The 22965-nt window shown below is 33.6% G+C and overlaps 1 protein-coding gene across 1 annotated transcript in view; it reads right to left on the bottom strand.

The window, feature by feature from the left end:
- LOC113085116 (F-box/LRR-repeat protein 17-like) overlaps positions 1–21344 on the bottom strand; it is a 110330-nt gene extending 88986 nt beyond the window's left edge. Inside the window, exons 1-5 of the mRNA XM_026255089.1 lie at positions 21197–21344; positions 18795–19477; positions 17758–17880; positions 16849–17106; positions 15596–15727 (exon numbers count right to left, since the gene is read on the bottom strand). Of these exons, the coding sequence (XP_026110874.1) occupies positions 15596–15727; positions 16849–17106; positions 17758–17880; positions 18795–19457 (1176 nt within the window). The 5' untranslated portion in view covers positions 19458–19477; positions 21197–21344. The remainder of the gene's footprint in view (positions 1–15595; positions 15728–16848; positions 17107–17757; positions 17881–18794; positions 19478–21196) is intronic.
- Positions 21345–22965: the final 1621 nt, after the last annotated feature.

The raw sequence follows: 22965 nt of genomic DNA, 5'->3' as shown, positions 1-22965 counted from the left end.
AAAATAAAAAAGTAAAACTAAAAAGAAAATTATTTTTCACTTTACCTTAAAACTTAAAAAAAAAAAAAAGTATTAAAACATTTTAATTGATTATTTTATTATTTTACTTTACCTTAAATAATAAAATAAAATAAACCAGAATTTTTAAAAGTACAACGAGAACCAAAAGACAAAAATATCATGAAATCACAAAAAATGTTGCACTATTCAGCAATTAATATAGGCAACACAAAATATAAATAATTATTATTATTTATTCATTTAAAGAAAAATTCATCCATTAAATAAAAATAAATCTAATAATTTTTATGGTAAATTAATTTTGATGATACAACTTCTGCTCATCAAGGCTGCATTTATTTGATCAAAAATACAGTAAAAATAGGTAAATATTATTAGAATCTATAATAAGTGTTTCTGTGTGAATCTCTGTTAAACTTTAATTTATTTCTGTGATGCTCCGCTGTATTTTCAGCATCATTCCTCCAGTCTTCGGTGTCACATGATCTTCAGAAATCATGAAAATATGATGATTTACTGCTCAAGAAACATTTCTGATTATTATCAATGTTGAACACAGTTGTGCTGCACAATATGTTTATGGAAACATGCATTTCATTTTTTTTTTCAGGATTCACATATGAATCGAAAGTTCGAAAGAACAGGGTTTATCTGAAACCTAAATCTTTTCTAACAGATCATTTTAAAGCGTCCTCGATGAATAAAAGTCTATAATATTTCTCACCGATGCCAATCTTTCAGACTTTGTTGGACAGGTACACAAATACACAGGCTTGTATTCTTACAAGATCATGAAGATGTGCTTCAACTTTCCCAAAAGTACAACGTCGTGACACAAATCACATCTAAGTGAGCAACAAAAGTCTGTGAAAAATTCAATCTGATCTCGATTAAAACAGAGACTCCGACTTCCAATTTACGGGATTTAAGTATCCATACGAGACGTGTCTAATAACACGAGCAGAACGGATAAATAACACGGTTTATCGTGGACCAGAGCACTCTGACTTTTTAATAAACCAGCTCTGTAATACTTTCTGTCAGCAAACTCGCCGATTCCCAGCGCAGTAATACAGAGCCCCGACGTCTCCATATAATGAAGGAAGTGTTCAATCAGCCGTGCGTGTGTTCCTGATCCCGCAGGAGGAATCCACTCCGACTTTATGATCCCTGCGTCTCGCTGACAGCGTAACAAGCTCAGCTGGGAGACAGAGACACCGAAGCGACCAAAGAGACAAAGAGTTTTCAACCAGAAACACAGAAACACTCAATAAACCTGGAGACGATCAAACATTACAGTACAGAAATTACTAGAAAGGATGAAATTATAAAGTTTACCATAACAGTATAATCATTCTTAGGATTTAATTGTAGTATTCATAAATACAGTAAGTAACATTTTTAGGCTTATTTTTAAACCATTATTTATTTATTCATTAATGCATTTATTCTTAGGCTTATTTATTAAACCACTGTTTATGTATTTCTATATAATATGTATATATACATTTACAATATATAATTTAATAATAAAATGTATATTTATTTAAAACATGAAATTAGATCAATAATTCAATATATATATATATATATATAAAATTGTAAAGGCTTATTTATTAAACCGTTGGTTATGCTTGTATTTCTATTTAATAAGTAAATAAAAAAATAAAAATAAAAAATATTAAATAAATTATTTATTTATTTAAAATACAAAATCAGATAAAAAAATCAATAAATAAAATTATTCTTAGGCTTATTTTTTTTAACAGCTGTTTACTTAAACTTATTCATTCATTCTTGGGATTATTTATTAAACCATTGATTATGTTTGTATTTATATTAATAAGTAAATAAAAATAATTGTAAAAAATGCGATAAATTATAAATAAATTTGTACTGATTTATTTACTTTAACCATGAAATTAGATCAATTAATCTCTAAATAAAATTTGTCTTTGGCTTATTTATTAAACCACTGTTTATATGTGTATTTATATTCAATAAGTAAATAAAAACAATAAAAATTTACAATAATTACTCAATACATTTTTGTTTGATTGTTTATTTATTTAAAAAAAAAGAAATTAGATAAATAATACCATAAAAAATTGTTCTTAAGCTTATTTATTAAACCATTTTTAATGTGTATATATTTACTTTTTATTTCATTAGTAAATTAAATAAAATCAATCAACAAAACAATACTTAGGCTTCCTTTCTGATTCATTCATTAAAAAATATCTCTGATTGTTTATTAAACTATTTTATGTTCATTTATTTATTAATTTAAACAGTGCGCTTATACTTTCATGCATTACTTTCACTTTTAAATATAAATATATATATATAAATGTAGTTAAAAATAGATTCTATAATTTTATAATAAAGTGAATTTTGTAAAAAAAAAAATTGTAAATACATAATTTTAGACTAATTTTTATAATCAGCCGAATAAAAATGCGCAATAAAGAGATTGTCACTTGAATCACGTTTTTGCATTTTTAAATTTATATAACATTTATAATTACTTAAAATAACCATTCTTTATTTATTTCCCCCCAGTCGTCCGCCTTCTATATATAAACATATTAATTATAATTTCAAATCAAAATAGAAAAAAAACACTATTTAAAAAAAAATAACAATGACTACATGATTAAGTCAGTTTTTCCACATGAACAACTCAAGTGTGATTCCCGAATGAACGATACCAGAAGGTTAACTATGGAACAGCTTGCTTTTAATTCAATTTCAAATCAATTCAATTCATGCATTTAGCAGACGCTTTTATCCAAAGCGACTTACAGAGCATTCAGACTAACATTTTTTACTTATCATGTGATCCCGGGGAATCGAACCCCCAACCTTGCACTTGATAACCCAATGCTCTACCAACTGAGCTACAGGAACACAATCAAGTATCAAGTTACTTTTATCAAGTAAATGCTAAATCAGAAGCATTCACCAATCTTTGTTTCGATGACCAAAGCAAAGTCTGTTTTTATCTTAGAAACGCACTAATGCCAAACATCAGAAGTGCTTCGAATCTCTGGCGTTAAGCTGGAAGTTGGTCTCAGAAGAAGCACAGGGTGAATGAAGGCTGTCAGAAGGACGATAAGGACAGCAGTTTGTGTGATCTCTCAGGAGGACGAGAGCAGAGCGAGCCGTCTCTGATTGAGTTTGGGCCGGAGAGATCTCTGGTCACCGCGGGGCACTTGTGTGCTTTCAGAGGACAAACACTTCACAGGACGGAGAAAGACAGATACAGACTCATCCCTGAGATACAGAAGCTCAGAAGAGCAACTAAACCAGATCGAGAACCTAAAACATTTGATGAAGCTTTAACACATTCAATGCTACAGCTACTCGAAATAAACTAGCATTGAAATTTTACTGTTGTAACCTAAAATGGTTTTTCTTAAACACTCCTTACATTTTTGTTTATTTTACTGTGAAATATTACAAATGTAGTATTTCTTAATTTATTTTATTATTTACTTTTACTAACTTTATCTACTACTTCATAGTAGTAGTAATTAAAATATTTTTGCTATATTGATATACAATAAAAAATATTTATAAAATTATCACAATCGCAAAAATAAAAGTTTGATGGTTTAACATTTGAAAATTAATACTCTTAAATATTCATATTTAAGAGTAATATTTAATATAAATATTACTGTATAATGATATACAATATAAATAATTCAATAGTAATATTACAGAGTTTGTAAGCAATAATAGTAATACGATTTTAGATTTTAATTCAATTAATTAAAAAATTATAAATTGCAATTAATTGTAAAAAAAAAAAAAGAAACTAAGGTTTAACACTTAAAGATTATAAAACAGACTAAGAATTTAATACAGATAAGAATTTCGTAATTTAAGAATATTTTTATTATAAGATAATAAGGATAATAATTTTTTATTATTTAATATAAATATTTCAAAAGTAATTTTTCAGAATTTGTAAGTAATAATAGTAATACAATTTTAGATTTTTTTTTAATTCAATGAATTAAAAAATATATAAATTGCCAGCAACTGTAAAAAAAAAACACTAAGGTTTAACACTAAGATTATAAAACAGACAGCCGTAAATATAAGAATTTTGTAATTTTACTGTTGTATATTTTTATATATAATAAAAATTTAAAAATAATAATAATTTAATATTTAATATTACACAATATAAATAATTCAATTATAATATTTCATACTTTATAATAATAATAATAATAATAATAACAGAATTCTAGACATTCAATCCAATTCACAAAAAAAAAATGCTAAATTAAAAACAAAATCTAAGGTTTAATTGGTTTAAAAAAGATTTTTGTCATTTTACTTAATGTAAACTATTATTATTTAAATAAATACTTATGTTTTATAGAACAATTATTACAATAGCAATATTTATTAATGTATTTGTTTTCACCAAATTTTGTTGCATTATAATAATAATAAATAATTGTGAATAATATTATTATAGCATTACTGTTATTATTATTAATTTTCAGCTATATTGATATGTAACTACAACAACCCTGAAACCCTACAAACAAGCACAGAAAACATGGATTTCCACCAATTGTGCAGCCTTCATAAACACTGCTAAAACACTCAAGCGGAGGAACTCATTAGTGGCCCGTCCCTAATTAAAGCAAAGACTCCTTGAGTTCAGGAGGCGTCTGAGGTCAAGCTTTATAAAGAACGGTACTCTCTGTCCGTCTCTCTCCGAGCGGCTGTTAATTACCCGTCTAAGTGCACCATTAATCGATTAGACATCTCAGAGCAATATCTCATATACGCTCCTGAATACTTCTGAAGGAAACATGAGGCTTTTCTGACTCTGTTTACACTCGGTTTTGTCGAGTCACCTTTCCATCCGAATGACAGCGCAGGATAAAATACCTGCAAAAGCGAGCAATACATAAACTGAAATCTATAAAGCAGTAAGATATGATGCTGATATATATATACATACAAACACATATACACAGAAAGGTCCAAAAGTCTGAGATTACCACCTAATAATGCATTCTAATGTAATTAGTTTATCAATTTTGAGTTAAACAATAAATATTACATGTAACATAATCAAAGACTCATTCATTATTGATTAGTCGTGTATAAATAGTGAATGATCTGAAATATATCAATTTTATATAATTTTTTTTAAATTGTAAAAGTAAATAATTGTTCATTATTTTTCCAAAGAAATTAAAAAAATTGCTAAAATTAGTAAATATTTATTTATTCAAATAAATAAGCAATCAATCTTTATTTACAGGTTTAAATGGTGAGGTGTTCAAAAGTTACAATTGTGAGATTCTTCTTTTTTTTTCTTTTTTTTTTAAATACAGTAAAAATTTGTAAATCTTATTCTAATGTAAAACAGCTGTTTTCTGTGTGAATCTGTGTTAAACTATAATTTATTTCTGTGATGCTCCGCTGAATTTTCAGCATCATTCCTCCAGTCTTCAGTGTCACATGATCTTCAGAAATCATGAAAATATGATGATTTACTGCTCAAGAAACATTTCTGATTATTAAAAATTATGTCACTTTTGATCACTTTAATGTATTCTTGATGAATAAAACTATTAATTTCTTTGAAAGAAAAGACATTTTTAATGTTTATTATTTTGTGCAAAAGAGTCATAATTAAGTTTCCACAATCATTTCTCTACTTCAGAATTAAAGCCACACACACGAGCAGAACAACACTTGACAAACGTGACAAACACCTTCAAGTGAGCTAAAAGTCCAGTTAAAATACCTTACCTGACTATTTATCACTCAGAAGTGCACACTATACACAGAGAAAGGTTAGAGTAACTATTCTCAAATCAAACTGTCCTCTATTCCTGTCTCAGAGTCTGTAGAAGCACAATCTCAGAGCGCCTCCTATAGGCTGCATGAGGACAAGCATCATCTAACATCTCATTTCTGACACAAACCCATAAATGCATGCATTTTTCCTGCTATATATACACACACGTGTGCATACAGATGTGTGTTCACTCTTAAAAATAAAGGTTGCACACAGCGATGACACAGAAAAGCCTTAAAGTCTGATCAGTCCTTAAAAGAACCATTTTTTCTCATTGTGAAGAACATTTGCATCTAATGAATTTTTTTTTTTTTTTTAACTATAAAAGCAATGGAAAGCTTTCATGGATGTTCGTGGACATTCATTTTTAAGAGTGTAAATGAAAGAATGAATGAATAAATGAATAAATAGATAAAATGAATTTATTTCAGTTTTTATTTATAAAATTAGATTTTTTTTCGCTTTAATTTGTTACAATTTTGTTACTTTTTTATTTTTCCTTAGTTTTTTATTATAATTATTATTATTTATATAGTGTTGGATTAAAGTTAATGTAAAGTTATTTCAATTCTTCAAAAACGTTTACCTCCAAAATTATTTTAAAGGTAAACTTACCTTCAACTTAAACTTCTGTATTTATTTTTATTTAATAGATTCAGTTTATTTTATTTCAAGAAAAATAATTTATGTTTTTATTTTATAATAATGTATTTATTTCAGTGTTATGACATACTAATATAGGTTTTGTTAATTAATTTAATTAGATTTTATATTTTCAGTTTCCATTTTAATTTGTTAAAATATAAGGCATTTTTATTTATTTTTTTATCTATAGAGTTTTGTGTTAAAGTTAAGGTAAAGTTATTCAAATTAAATTATTTTAAACTTATTTTCAACTTAATCTTTTATTATAGTTAGTTGCCAAGAAAAACATTTTCCACTTTAGTTTTTTGTTTCATATATTTTTATAACAGTTCATGTTTATTTAATTTCAAGTAATAAATTCATTATTACAGTTTTAGTTAAAGATAATAACACTGCTTTAAATGTCCTTGTGAGTACATTGCTTTGGTAAGAAAAGGAAACGGATGTAAACTAAACTGTGGCGCCGTTTTCACATTAACCGTGAAAGAAAACACATGAAGAAAACACAGCATGCACTCATATATTAAAATTAAGACGTCTGACAGAGATCTAGAGAGTGAAAACACGTGGACAGAGTCATCTTGCTTCAGTCAAGAGCTCATCGAAGCCGAAATGAGTGTGAATGAGAGCGGCTCCTAAAGGCCAAGAGTCTGTCCTAAGACCTTTACATACACCTCTTTTTGTCCAGAGGGGATTTTGAAGGTGTAATCCCACACAAGGAGCTTAAAGAACGCCTCGCTGACTCTCATATCACACGAAGACGTGACATTTAGAAACCGCAGCGTTGCTTTCTGTCGCCTCTTTCTGCTCTCGACTAAACCTGTCGATATCAATCAGTCTCACGCCGTCGAGTCACGAAAGGTGACGCTCTCCTCATCGATGAATGTGATTGCTTCCTCCTGAAAAGTGATCAAAACTCCAAAAAGGGTCTCGACGGCACAAGTTGAAAGCATTTCCCGCGCTATCGATCGGTGATGTTCAAAGAGGACTGTGATAAACACAGAGAGGAAACACTATCTGCCCATTTCCTGAGATCTAAAGAGGCAGCAAGAACAGAAAGACAACTTGTGGACAAACTTGTGGTCAGAAGTTACTTTTTTGTGTTTCTGAACATTATGATTCAGAGCAGAGCATCCATTGATGAGACACTGATGCAATGCTACATTTCTCCAAACCTGATGAAGAAACAAACTCATTTACACCTCGGATAAACTAAAAGTGTGCAATTTTCATCTGATTTTAATTTGGGTGAACATAAGGAATCATGCATCTCCTATATCTATTTGGGCATCTAATGAGGAAACCAAGTACCGTTTCATCCAGGTGCAGATCGCACTTTTTCTTTACAGAAGGCCGCTTCTATTTAAGCATAATTGCAGGATGTTCTCACGACATGTTTCCAGAGAGCAATATCGTCCTCGGTCTCTCGTCGCATTCAATGAAAAGGCAGAATCTGTCAGAAGACGAGCACGCCTGTAATTGACAGCAGCCATTACGTCTTCCGCTCTCATTCCTGAGCCTCAATTCAATGCAAAACTTTTCATTGTTCCTCACTATTCCTTAGATGCCACTTCAAAAAGTGATATTTGATATTTAATCATCTGCCAATGATGCTGACGGCACAGTAGACATATCGCACACACGTAATTAAAGGCAAATTGAGGGCTCTCTAATCTATTTTAGGTCATCAACAATTCCATTTACAGTAGACATTTAGGCTAATTAAAACTCAAGCTAATCAGATGGATGTGTGTGTGTGTGTGTGTGTGTGTGTGTGTGTGTGTGTCTCTAAAGACAGACACAGAGAGTTTGGGGCATATCTGAGCTGCTGGAAAATTAAAATCCTGCACTTCAAGGAAAATGTGAGGCTAAGAGAAGAGAACAAGCTTAAGATTACATTAAATATTAATAAATTACATTTTACAAATATAAAAAAAAAGTTAAATTATAGTTATATTTCACAATTTTACCATTTTTACCATATTATAAGTGCAGCCATGTTGAGCAGAAAAGAAAAATATTACAGACCCAAAACTTTTCAAGAGCAGTTAATAACGTTAACGTTTTTTTTTTTTGTCTAGTTTTTTCTTATTGTTTATTTATTTTACAATGATACAGCTGTTTGCTATGATTTTGGGTTCATGCTTTAAAAAAAAGAACAGCAAACATTATCTCTATTATCTCACCTATCGTTATCTTTAGGAAACTGCACTTGTTAAAAATATAAATGACTTCCTTCTTGCATCAAACCAAAGCTGCATCTCATTACTATTTTTACTTGACCTTAGTGCAGCGTTCGACACCATAGATCATGACATACACATAGATTACAAAATCATACAGGTATTCAAGGGCAGGCTTTTAGATAGTTTAGATCCTACCTGTCTGACTGATTCCACTTTATTTATTTAAAAAGGGAATCATCTCAATTAAAGCCAGTAAAGTATGGAGTGCCACAAGGATCGGTCTTAGGCCCTCTGCTATTTTCAATATTATTAGAGTTTAGAAGATTATTTTCCATTGTTATGTGGATGATACTCCACCATATGATACTTCAACAATACTAGATGTAACTTCTTAATCATCTAAGCTAACAGAGTGTGTTAAAAATGTGAAAGATTGGTTGATCATTAATTTTCTCTTAATAAATTCGGTTAAGACCGAGATGTTACTCATAAAACCAAAAAACACTACACAATATTTTAGATATTATAATTTGCATCTAGACAGAGTCATAGTTACCTACTCTAAAGTCAAAAACTTAGGTGTTATATTATACAGTCTTTTGAAAATCATTTCACATGTTACTAAAACAGCATTGTTCAATCTTATAAACATAGCCAAGTTACGGCAAGCGTACCTGTTTCCGATGAAAAAAAGCTAGTTCAGACACACTTTCTCTAATTAAATCTACGTAGATTAAAGACAACTCTTTAGCCAAGCATTCACATAATGTATCTCATACCCATGTACTCCAGTTATATCTGATCAAATGCACATCGTCATTCTTTGTTTGGTTTAAACTGCTGAGAAGAGATTATGTCAAATGCTGAACCAGCATACAATACTATCAAAATGTTCCTATAAGATTCTTCATCACAACATATAATCATTGCTGTGTATTTCTGCCATATGGACATCATTTTGACCTGGTCGCCAACACAAACTGTGAAGCTGCTTTGCAATGATTTGTATGGTAAAAAGTGCTACACAAAAAAAATGGTGTTATGTTGTTCTATTCACTCTTAAGTAATTCTGGATGACTTTATTAAGACCCTTCGGCTTGCACTCAAAAAGACTGACAAAATCAACAAAGGAAATATTACAGGTAACTTTTGTGGTACTTGGATGTTCTGATGCGATCAAAGGTAGAACCTGACCCGAACGATCTAAAAGTTACGCAAAATAAAACAGCTCGCATTCAGCTCAGAAATATTAAAAGTGCCTGACGCCGTCTGAATCACTCCTGCACAGATGGAGCTCGACGTCCGCGGTTCAGCAGTTCAGACCTGACAAGGAGACAAGTGGGCCAATTTAAGAGCGCTGGCTCTTTAGCGGAGAGAACCTGGCCTTAAAACTGCGGATTTGATTTGGAGACCATCACAAGCTGGGTAATTGGCTAAACGCGCGGCTTAATTGCTTTAAGTTCTCAGGCTACTTGGCCATAAAATGTGGGGGCAAGAGCACGGGATGCTCCGTAAATCTGAATGTAGGTGAAAATTGGATTAATCCGTGCGACCCCTGAGGCCGGATACGGCTGTAATTGCAGCCGGGTCGTTAAAAAGCGCAGACCATCTGCATAGAGTCAAGAACGAACGTAAATACAGATTAAAAGAGGACTGGAGCTCTTCTGTTAAACGTGTTTCTGAAATAAGAGTCTTAAAGAAACACTATATACAACATTAAAAGTTTGAACAGGATACAGGCTTGAAATTACATGAGATTCAACATCTTTTAAACAAGTTAAACTTACTTGATAAGCACATTTGAGCATATTAGATTATACGGTCACTTTTGACCATCTTAAAGTGAGTGTCTTTTTCTTTCCAATTTCTTTCTTTCTTAACATACTTTATTCTGCTTCTCAGTAAATATCATCTTGTTTTAAACATTAAATCTGATGTCATTTCAAGCCTTAATCATATTCAGGCAGGATTTTTACCTTTTTTGTTCGCTGTGTCCTTTAAGATGCTTTTACGCTCCAATTCCAGAAACACATACAAAATGCATTTCTATCCTCTTTTAACCTGTAATTGCATCTTGTTTTAAGCAAGATCTTACAGAATTGCTGATAGACATATGTTGACAATCATAAACAATTATAAAGTTTCTTAATACATTTGAACACATATTGCAGAAAAGCTAAAGTAAAGCACATTCACACAAAAATGAAAAGTGTGTCATCATACAACACAAGATCTTGAATATGATATGGATTTGAAACAACATGAGATTCAACATTTTTTTAAAACAAGATGCACTTATTTTAGAAGCAGATGTGGGTGTGTTAATACTTTCAGAGAGGAGATCTATCCATTTAAAGTATCTATTAAGTGTTTAATAAGGTTTATGCTTAAAAAGACACAACTGTCGATTAAAAGATGACAGAAAAGCAATTCAAAATATTAGTTTGACGTGTTTATGGCACCTGAGCAGAATTGCGTCTTAAAGGAAAAGATAAAATGAAAAATCATGGCATTACACAACATGCGAAGACTTGTTTTTAGATAATATAGACTGCAATTTATTATTAAAGTATGATTGTCTCTTGTTTCAAGCATAAATGATGACAAATACAGATTAAAAGAGGTTAAAAAAGATATATATTAATCCTGGGTTTGAAATGACAAACATTCAACATCTTTAAATCTGCTTATGACTTGCTTTCAGAGAGTGTAATAAAATGTTTATTAAAATTTTTCTTATGTTTATGCTTAAAATAATGCACATACAGATTAAAAGAGGAAGGAAACACGATTCTTTCCAGAACAAAGCATCTTAAAGGAACAGTTCACACAAATATGAAAATTGCATCGACACAAAAGTTAAAGATCCTGGCTGAACATGACACGGGTTTGAAGCGACTGGAGAGCGAGTAAACAGAGTTAGTCCTAAACATTTCCAGAAGAGTCCGATGTTTAAAGAAAGAGACCGAGGAGGAGCTCTGACCGCACAGAAACAACTTCCAGCTCTTTAATTATTCAATTATCTGTGTGAGGACGAGCGGCCCATCTGTGGATCAGCCCTATTCATCACTGATGGAGAGAGACAGACGCGGGATCGTTTTACTCCATTAGCAGCACGACCGGACCCGGGCCCTTTATTGTAAATGAGGGGCGCAATTGTGCGATCTGTCACCGAAAACATTGGAACCGTCAGGAGAGAGAGAGGACTCGGATGTCAGCAGTAGACGCAGTGTCTCGCTCTCGCTCTCCATCCGCTTCTGCAGCAGCGAAGAAACACCACGAGCGAACGTTATCATGAAGACTCGTGCGTGCAGGACATCTGATCTAATACAAACACCACTCTGCTGCTTTAATACACGCTCGGTTTAGATCATGTGTGCATTAACCTGTCAGAGAGAGAGAGAGAGAGAGAGAGAGAGAGAGAGAGAGAGAGAGAGAGAGAGAGAGAGAGAGAGAGAGAGAGAGAGAGAGAGAGAGAGGGAGGGAGGGAGGGAGGGAGGGAGGGAGGGAGGGAGAGAGAGAGAGAGAGAATAGAAAAAAGCCTTATATAAAGCCTTCCTTGCCAATGAAAGCTCAGCAGAACCTCATCCTCTGAACTCACTCGCTCTTCAACTGGTCCATCAGAATATACTCCCCATCAACCCCAAACCTTTTATTAACCAGATCCACAAAACATCTAAAAGTCACCCATGATGAAGCACTAAAAGCACATTTTGCCCTCCAGAATAAACTGCAATGTTACTCGGCCCTCAATAGAACCACTAAATTGGCCATTTATCTATTTATTAAACATTTTAAAGAAGGACAAATCCTCTCCAAATACAGATTAAGTGACCATGATCTAGAGATAGAGAGAGGAAGACATAGACAAACATGGACAGAGAGACACTGTGACCTACAGCACATCGAGGATGAGGAACACTTTCTGCTCTTCTGCTCTAAATACACCAGTATAAGAGAAACCTTTCTGCCCAGATTTGACATTTTAATTCCATCATTCTCTGAACTGAGCGACACTGAGAAAATGTTCTTCTTACTGGGAGAAGATGATAGTACAGCTGCACTAGCGGCTAAATATGTGTTAGCTATTCACAACGCCAGAGTCAGCTAATTCTCTAGAGAGACCGACTCTATTTATTCATTTATTAGGATAAATTGTGTTTATTTATCTATTTATTTATATTTACTATGCTACATATGACATGATTTGTAAATTTATGTTTTGTTTGTTAGTTTTATTATTTATATATAATATGTTGATGCTTTGGCAACATTGTGTTCCACAGTCATGCTAATAAAGCTCATTTTGAATTGAATTGAAATTGAGAGAGAGAGAGAGAGAGAGAGAGAGAGAGAGAAGGAGAGAGGGAGAGAGGGAGAGAGAGAGAGAGAGGGGGGGGAGAGAGAGAGAGAGAGGGAGACAGAGAGAGAGAGAGAGAGGGAGAGAGAGAGAGAGAGAGAAGGAGAGAGGGAGAGAGAGAGAGAGAGAGAGAGAGAGAGAGAGAGAGAGAGAAGGAGAGAGAGAGAGAGAAAGAGAGAAAGAGACAAAAAAGAAAGAGAGAAAGAAAGAAAGAGAAAAAGAAAGAGATAAAGAAAAAGAAAGTGAAAGAGAGAGACAAAAAAAGAAAGAGAGAGAAAGAAAGAGAGAAAGGAAAAGAGGAAGAAAGAAAGTAAAAGAGGAAGAAAGAGAGAAAGAAAATAAAAAGAGGAAGAAAGAAAGAAAGAGAGAAAGGAAAAGAGGAAGAAAGAGAGAAAGGAAAAGAGGAAAGAAAGAGAAATGAAAAGAGGAAGAAAGAGAGAAAGAAAATAAAATAAAAGAGGAAGAAAAAGAAAGGAAAAGAGGAAGAAAGAAAGAGAGAAAGGAAAAGAGAAAGGAAAGAAAAGGAGAAAGTAAAAGAAAAAAAAGAGGAAGAAAGAAAGAAAGTAAAAGAGAAAGAAAGTGAAAGAGAGAAAGAAAAGGAAAAGAGGAATAAAAGAAGAAAGTAAAAGAGAAAGGATGAAAGATTAAAAAAGAGAACAAATGAAAATTAGCCACACCGGCTAAATCTGGCACATTATATATATATATATATATATTTTTTTTTACACTTTATATTTTGTATTTATTCTATGTATTGTTACACATTTTGATTTTATAAAAAAATGTAATGCTTTTATTTTGTTATTAATTTTATCTATTATTTTAGCTATTATTATTATTATTATTATTTAGGGTTTTTTTTTACTATTTTGTTTACAAACAAACACAAAACAAATACTCTGAAATGAATTTCCTTTACTGCTGATGTCACCTTGACCTAATAATGCAGGAGTTAACAACCAACAGACAATTAAAGCATTGTTTTAGCACATCACATCAGGTCTGGCCTCATTCTGGAATTAAACGGAAAGTTTTCACAACTCCGTCAACTACTAACAGACAAAACCTTATTAAATAACTAGTTTTACTCAGAAAACCATCAGATCACAAAGTTCAGTGCTCGATATAACACACATCAGTTCCCCGCCAATAATCACACATCTGAAAAAGCCTGGAGACAAATCTGATCCACATTTAAAAAACATTATTATTATTATTAGGCATCACAATGAGAAACTAAATCTGAATGAAGAGCTCAAACTCACAGCTATGATCACAGTCTGATGCACATCAAGCACACCTTGTGTTTTATTACAATTAATCTCCAAAGATGTGTTATAAACCACTGTGTTTCCACATTACAGGAGCAACAGCGACCTCTAGTGGCTGCACACAAACATTCAACCAGAAAAACACCCGTCAAGAAAAGATTTGTCAAATATGATGAATATAATCAAGACAGACTGAATAATAAGGCTGAGATTGATGGGATAATACCAGTCATTATTCACAGAAATTAACTAAAACATCAATGCAAAATGAGCTACAGATGCAAAGACGTTCTCGATGGCTCAATGAGAGAAGAGATCCTCGGACCATTTCAGCTCTTGAGCAAAGAGACACTAAACACATAAGATGCACATCTCAGAAACAAACCAGGTTAGATTTCTACTCAGACAGAAATCTGATATATGACATACCTCTCAAGAGCCATATTGCTATAGATTACATATAAGGTGATATAAATATCATTTTCACAAAGATATATGTTTATAACCTTTGCAAGCTTTACTATAGGGATTTAATAAATGCACATAATATCTATATGATGGCATTACATGTGGCAACCATATACAGAGTGTGAACAATATATATTTTATTCTTATGTGCAACTATTAAAACTAATATATATATATATATATATATATATATTTTTTTTTTTTTTTTTTTGCATTTCTTAGTACAACTTTTTTTCATGTGTGTATTTTTTACTTTATTATTTTTTTTTTTTTACTTGCCTGCCATCATGTTTTTGTATTTTTATATATTTTATTAAATCAAAATAATATTTTTTTTCACTTGTATAACAACAACAACAAAAACATGTTTAATATATAGATTATATATGTTAATATATGAAACTGTTCCAGTTCCTGTTTTTACTTCATATGACAATATTCCATATGGAAACATGAATATATATTATTATATATGCGTTTGGGCATTTTAAGCGCGATTCACCATTCACCAATCAGATGCATTTCTTAGCAATTCAAGGACGATATCACAGAATCAGCTGACAGAAATTCAACAGATATCTATCAGCCTTGCATGACATAAAACTACCACCGTTCCCAAAAAACCTACAGACTACAACAGAATAATCACACGAGCGCTGCTCACAGCGGATGAGCAAAGTGTTGTATGTTCATTCTGTTTAAAGCAGCAGCATTAAAAGAGAACAATCCACACAAAGCCACTAATCATCCTCAGTGACAGACCAGTGCTGGATGCCGAGCAGGTCTCTGAGCGTTCACGTACCAGTTTGTTCTCCTGCATGTAGATCCTCTGTAGTTTACTGCATCCCTGCGCCAGCGCCACCAGACCCTCGTCACTGATGCTGTAGCACTGGCCGAAATGCACATCCTTCAGCTCTTTGCAGTGTTCGCCCAACTGCACACAACACACAAACATGCATTCGGTTCAGAACAGTCACCCGCACACTTTTTTTTTCTTTTTTTAAATCAGCCCAAGCCTTTTGAGCTACTCAAATATTATAACAGATAAAATAATAAAATACATTTTTTCAGTAATTTAGCAACACATGTGCATGTCGACGGTTCTGTTACACTGAATTCAAGTCAAATTCAAATCATTTTAGGATGCATTTTTATGCAACTAACAGTGCATAAACACATCACCACATTAAATCAGAAGTTGCATATGCAGATCTACACTTTGCTTGTATATATTTGCAATAATAATTAGTAATTTATAGTACAGTAAACATAATTTAATAGATTATAGATAATATATTTAAAACATATACTGTTTAGACAGAGAGTGAATTATTATCAAAGCAATGCGATTACAAATTCAAGCACTTTTCAAAACTTGAAAATATGGAAATGCAAACATTTTCAAGAACATCCAGCACCTGTATAAACACACGCAGCAGTATTTATGCAATATTTATGTTTTTAGTGTAGAAGTGTTTTGATTGTTTTCTGTTCAAATATTTTTTTAATGTTTTTATTATTTGCATTTTATTTTAAATATTTAAAAAATATTAAAAAATATATTAACAATATTTTAATTATTTTATTTTTAATAATTTCATAAATTATATATTTCTAATTATTATTATTATTATTTTTAATTTTAAAAATATAAAAAAATTATATTATACCATTAACACCTGACATGAATTTTCACAGACCATAATATGATAACGGTCAAATTAAAACATGGAATGGTGCTTTATTTGCAAATCTTCACTTGCTGAGAAACTGGAGCTGAGGATCAGTGAATATATCACTTGCAATAAATGCTGTTCCGAAACTTTTTTGTCACGCTTACAGGAAATTATTCAGTATATTTGTTTCTATGATTTCTTATCAAAATATTTTTTTAAATCCTACTGAATTGAGTGCTAGTTTTTTAAGTGTATTTTAAGATTTTACAGTGTTTTCTAAAATTCATATTAAAGTATACACACAGAAACACAGCTGTTGACTCGTAAGCACACATATTCATCCCAAGTGACTTTAGATCTGTCCATGACGGCAGCTCACCAGTCTGAGAGCGTGGTCAGTGAGTTTGTCCTGGTTCCCCGCGTGCACTTTCTGCAGCAGCGGGCAGTGGATGGCCACGGTGCACAGAGACACATCGCTGAGCTGCTTACAGCGGTACGCCGTGTATTTGATCAGACCGGGACAGTTGGACGCCAGAGAGCAAACGCCGTGGTCCTGAACGTTACGACAGTCGGAGATGTTGATCTCAGTCACGTTCTGCCTCCGGGACGCGATCTTCACCAGGAGATCATCTGTAACCTGCGCTCACACAGACAACACAGCAATCTCATCGTCAATGACATTTTTATTGGCATTTTGTTTTGTAATTGTGATGTTTTGCTTTTTTATGCATTTCTATTTAGCTTTCATTTTTATTTCAGGTTTTAGTTATTGTAATACTTGCAATTCCAGTGAGCTGCCTATGCAAACATTAGCATTTTCGTTAGAGTTTTTTAAGCTAATGTTTATAATTTATTTTATTTTAATCTAAAAAAATACAAATATTTGTTGTTATGTTAAATGTTTGCTGTACTTGTTTGTAGGGCTTCAAAATGTTGACAAACTTATTAATAATAATAATAATTATTATTATAAGAAATAAAAACTAAAATAAATGTTACTACTGTATTTTCAGTGTAAACTACAAACAAACCGAGTATTTAAAGAAAATGTAAAAAAAAAAAAAAAGTACTACTGAAAAATTACCATCCTAATATTTATTTTTCAATTACTAAACAACTGAACTTTTAATTTGACTTAAAATTGCAGGAAGCCTTTTTTATTATTATTACTTAGTGCTTCTCAAAACAAGTTTGGGAACATGGCTGCTACATGTTGAGTTCCCAAATGCTTTTCTTTTGGTTAATCATGCACACAGATAATTCTAATGCAGTTCTGTAGTTAACAAACCTGCTGGAGGCCGCTGAGGTCGATCTGTTTCCAGAACTGGAAGTCTAAGCAGAGATCACGCCAGTATTTACAGACCAGAGACGCACCCAGACATCTCTCCTTCACCGACAGGTGAGAAAACACCTGAGAACACAGCACACACGGGGTTAATCCACAGCTCTTCTGCACAAACACATGAATTCATTTATATGACGCTCCATGCAGATCAATCGTCACTATCATGCTGCTTTTACTTTTGTACAAAAAATAGTTTTGGTATTGTGTCGGGGCATTATTGATGCCCAAACCTTTGTTTAAGGCCAGACAAATAACTATATATATATATATATATATATATATATATATATATATATATATATATAAAACCATACTTCTCCAGCTGATTGATTAAATTAAGAATTGCAAACATTGATTGTATTGCAATTTTTCTGATATGTTATGTATATTTGATGTTTATTTTGGATTTTATGACATAAAATATGTGTTATGAAAAGCCAAATATCTCAAAATTTGTGACCAGTGCATGAAAAAAACATTACAATAATCCACACCACTCCATCAATTAACGTCTAGTAAAGTAAAAAATTTGTGTTTGTGAGAAACAAATCCACCAAGAGGTTTTCAACTAAAATACGAGAAGACCATAATCCATAACAACGCTTCCTCAGGTGAAAAAGTGCATCTCCTGTGATGTCTCTCACATAAAAATGATTTGTTTAGAGCCGTTTTGGCTTGTAAACTGTACTTGATCTGTGCAGATTTCTCTCCTGATTCAGACCAGAACACTTTTTCACTGGAGGAAGTGTTATTACGGATTATAGACAGAGTTAAAATCATCTTAATGCTGGATTTGTTTCATCTTTTCTCTTCTCCAGATGTTCACTGACGGACTGCTGTGGATTATTGTAATGTTTTTAATCAGACTCTCGTTCTGACGGCACCCATTCACTGCAGAGCATCCATTGATGAGACACTGATGCGATGCTACATTTCTCCAAACCTGATGAAGACACAAACTCATAGAGAAAGTCAGAGACCTTGAGCAGTATAGAGGAGGGCAGCTGGTTAATGTGGGACGTGTCTGTACTTTCAGCGCTCTTCGCCTCCTCCGAGCTCTCGTTTTGGGACAGCTGACAGCAGCAGGAGGAGGAGGAGGAGGTTGTGGCGGAGCTCGAGTCTGTAAGCCGCCCCGCGCCGGATCCGTCCTCCTCCAAAGGACAGGAAGACAAGGAGGATGAAGGCAGCGAAGGAAGGAGGCAGCGGCGGTCTCCTCGCTCCTCTCCGTTCTCCATGGCCTCCTGGAAGGCACAGCGAGGCTGTTTGCGGGGCGTACACCGCTGCAGCTCAGCACACTTGCGCTTGCACACCATTTCCAAATAGTCCACGGCACAGAACAGCGCCGGGGGCCCGATCAGCTTGGAGAGCAGACTCCGACCCTGGCCTTCCCAAACGGCCAGCTCTCCCTGAGAGAGGAGGAACTTGGTGCACGCTTCGGTTGAGTTCAGCGAGACGTAGCGCTCGGCGAGTTTGGAAGCCGCTGCCACCGCGCTCTCGAAGGGCCAGTCGTCCTCGACGCTCCCGATGAAGCACAGCATGCAGGGACCCTGAAGGAAGCAGTTCCTGCTCCTCTTCTTCTTCTTGCGCTGCTTCCGTGATTTCTTCTTCAGGCTGTAACCATTTTTTGAGAGAAAATGGCCCATATAGATGATTCACGGTGACTCTTGGGAACAAGAGAGGAACATTACAAACAGAAAATGAGACTGTATACAAGCAGTTAAAACTTCATTATTTACAAGTTTACTTCATTTTTGTTACTTGAAACAAATCAAATAGCTGTGAAACTTTGGAAGATCTGTTACTAGTGTAACATAACATTCTGACATTCTGAATATATATTTATCCCACAACTTAATTTGCTGCCGCATTATAGTAAATCATGGCTAGGTTGTATTAATTATTTGATTTAATAACATGGCAACGATTTACCAAAACAAGGGAATGAATTAACACAACATCACATCAGTTTATTAAAACAAGGGAACAAATTAGTACAGCATGGCCTTGATTTAACAAAACAAGGGAAGTAATTACTAAAGCAAAGTCACGGTTTACTAAAACAAGCAAACTATTTTACAAACAAGGGAACCAATTAATACAATATGCACAATATAAAAAACTTGGTTGCACTTTATATTGAATATTAAGTGGCATTAACTACTATTTACTTACATTTTAATTTAACATTTGGTACAATGCACTTATTGTGTACATGCATGTTTTTTTGTATTCATATTGTCAAAATACCCGCATTCAATTACACCTGTAATTAAATTTATAATTACACTTTAACCCACCCTTAAACCTCCCATACCACCAAACCTGTCCCTAACCTTATCTGTGACACAACTCAGTAGCAGCAAAAGTGTTTTGCAATAAAATATGAAAACAATAAGTCGTTTCACTTATTTTTGATTTTTTTTAATTTTTTTGCAACTGGGACCAAAAACTTTTCATTTATTGTTTAACGGTCAGAATCATTATAAGTGTTCCGGGTTTACAATATGTAGACAATTAAATTAAGCAGCATAACATAACTTCTGACTCAATCATCCAATAGAGTGAGTTTGGGGCGGGGCTATCAATTTGAGTGACCAGTGGCAGACAGGAGGCATGTTCTGGAAACATGTTTGACAACAGTCATTATTTATGCAGTGCAGTCTGATGACAGGAAGTGTGTGAGAGGATTGAAGCTTTGTTATCTCTTCTAAATGAGTGACATTTACTGCAGGAATCAGATTGAAGAAGCATATTTTGCTCTGAATAGCAAATGTGCACTGAAAATTAGATTTTGACTCGGATACATCTACACAAAACTATGTCAAAGTATATTTGTGGCTGGTGCATCACGGTACTAGTTACTCCAGGTACCCCAAAATCATTCTGACAGAACAATAATACTAAACTAGACACTTTATCCACAGGAAACACACACAGATGTCTTACACATTATTGTATAAACAAACTACTGCACCAGCATGAAGCAGATCAATACTTAATGTCCATCTGCTAAGTTAACAAATGAACAAGTGTAAATATATAAATACATCTATATCATAACTGGTATCTCCACGGTACTTTCTGCATGATAACGAGTAAACAGAACAGCAGGCTTGTGTTACATGCCTCAGATATCAGGTATAACGTGTAAGTGAAGCTTTATGGTGGTGTTATCTCTCAGCATGAATGGTATAAACATTCACAAACAATGAAAGCCACTGCTGTCACTGCTTCCACACGGCTGTACGGAGCAGCTGACCGCTCGCCACTGACTGTTGTTGTGTTTCATTGAGTGATAGCGGCAGACGACGCCATTAAACTCCCTCGTGAGAAACGAAGCAAACAGCGAATATCTCTCATAATAAAGCCTCCCAATCCTCACCAGCTCACGCGGCCCTCAGCACCTCCTTCCCGCGCTCTCATAGTCCCCGCCACATACAAACAGAAGCGAACGCACCGCAAACGCTCTCTCGCTGTGTCAAGCTGCTACAATGTTTCAAAACACTTCCGGATTTCAAATAAAAGAGGAAGTCCCACCCACGGCTCCAGATGAGAACGGGCGTTCATTGGCCAGATCATCTGTCTGCATGGACGCGATGGCCAATCACCTGTGCCATACAGGGAAATCTTTAAATACAACTATAACATTTGTAAACACTCTCGATGCGAATGTATCAGTGTTGCCAGGTCTGCGTGTTGAAGCAACCCCAATAACGTGATACTTTGAGCAATCCATGAGCAGATCCTGCAGAGCAGAAGAAGAGAGAACGAACAGACAGCACTGGACATCTGACAAACAGCAGCTCATTGATTCATGAACACTGAACCGAACACACGACTCAACTGAATCATTCTCGATCGATCAACTCAACACATTTCACCTGTTTGGTGTTCATCTGCTCTTTTACATTGACTGTCACTCTATACAGTATTATACACTTACACGTTCAGATACAACAATCATTTCTCAAACATTTATTACAATAATACACACACACACACACATATATATATATATATATATATATATATATAAGTATACTGATAAATTGAGCATTCGGACTGGATTAGTGGCTGGGCTACATAAAGTGTTGAGGGGCACTGGCACACTCAGATTTACGGCTGGCACACCCAGTCAAACTAGGAAAGAAGAAAAATCCTGCATGCATTACAATAATTACTCAAATACATAACATTCAAACAATATGTTTGTGTGAACAGGTAAAAGAAAAAAATAAGTAGGTAGTAATAAGGTCCTGGTGGATGAGCGCTGATCTTCCAGTTTTGTTCTTCTATTCTTTTGCAAAAGCAAGAGCTGTCAATATAAGCGAACAATCCAATCTAGGCGTGCTCCAGCTTTAAAACAGTCTCCGATTGGTCTTTAACCACTGTCCTTGCCATCATACTGTACCTGAGATACAGTTTCTATTGGCTGAACAAAATGCATTGGAAAACATTACATCATCATCATCACTACACAACTTTTGTATACACAAATACACTACATAACTTTTCCCCTGATTTACAGTCTGGAGAAGTCCACGCAATAGTTGCCGAAAGTCAGAGCTAGTCTGTTGATTTGAGTTGACAGATTTCATAGAAAAACACAGTGTATGATGGTCATGATTTTTTAGCTTCATACTATGATTCCATCCAGTCGGAGGAGAAAAAAAAATGTTTTAAACCATGTTTTCATTTGTCATGCATCTGCAAACAAGGCACACACTTCTGCATGAGTTGTGATTGGAAGGACTTTAAGTCTGGTAGTGTCCTCAGTCGTGTAGTGTAGTTTAACTTTGTGACTGTTTACTAAGTCTAAATGCTAAGTTTATGACTAGCATTTTAAAACACTATGCATCTCATCATTCATCTCTACCATCTTTATTTGACCCTCTAACTTTAGCACTCACTATTCTAATTCTATTCTTAAAAAAAAACTACTTTACTAATCTTTTTGTATTCTATTTTATTTTCATTATTTTATTATGCAATTGTGTGTGTGTGTGTGTGTATATATATATATATAGAAGACCTCGAACACGAACTAGCTTGCTCTATTCTGTTTCCATTCTACCCGTTTTCTTTTTATTTATTATATTATTTAACAGCCCTTGCTACGATGTTCTTTAAGCTAAATTAGACTTTTATACT

The sequence above is a fragment of the Carassius auratus genome, unplaced genomic scaffold (genome assembly GCF_003368295.1).
Source record: "Carassius auratus strain Wakin unplaced genomic scaffold, ASM336829v1 scaf_tig00041360, whole genome shotgun sequence".
Taxonomy (NCBI): domain Eukaryota; kingdom Metazoa; phylum Chordata; class Actinopteri; order Cypriniformes; family Cyprinidae; genus Carassius; species Carassius auratus.
The sequence above is the reverse complement of the archived record's forward strand: the minus strand, read 5'-3'. Positions and strand labels throughout refer to the sequence as shown.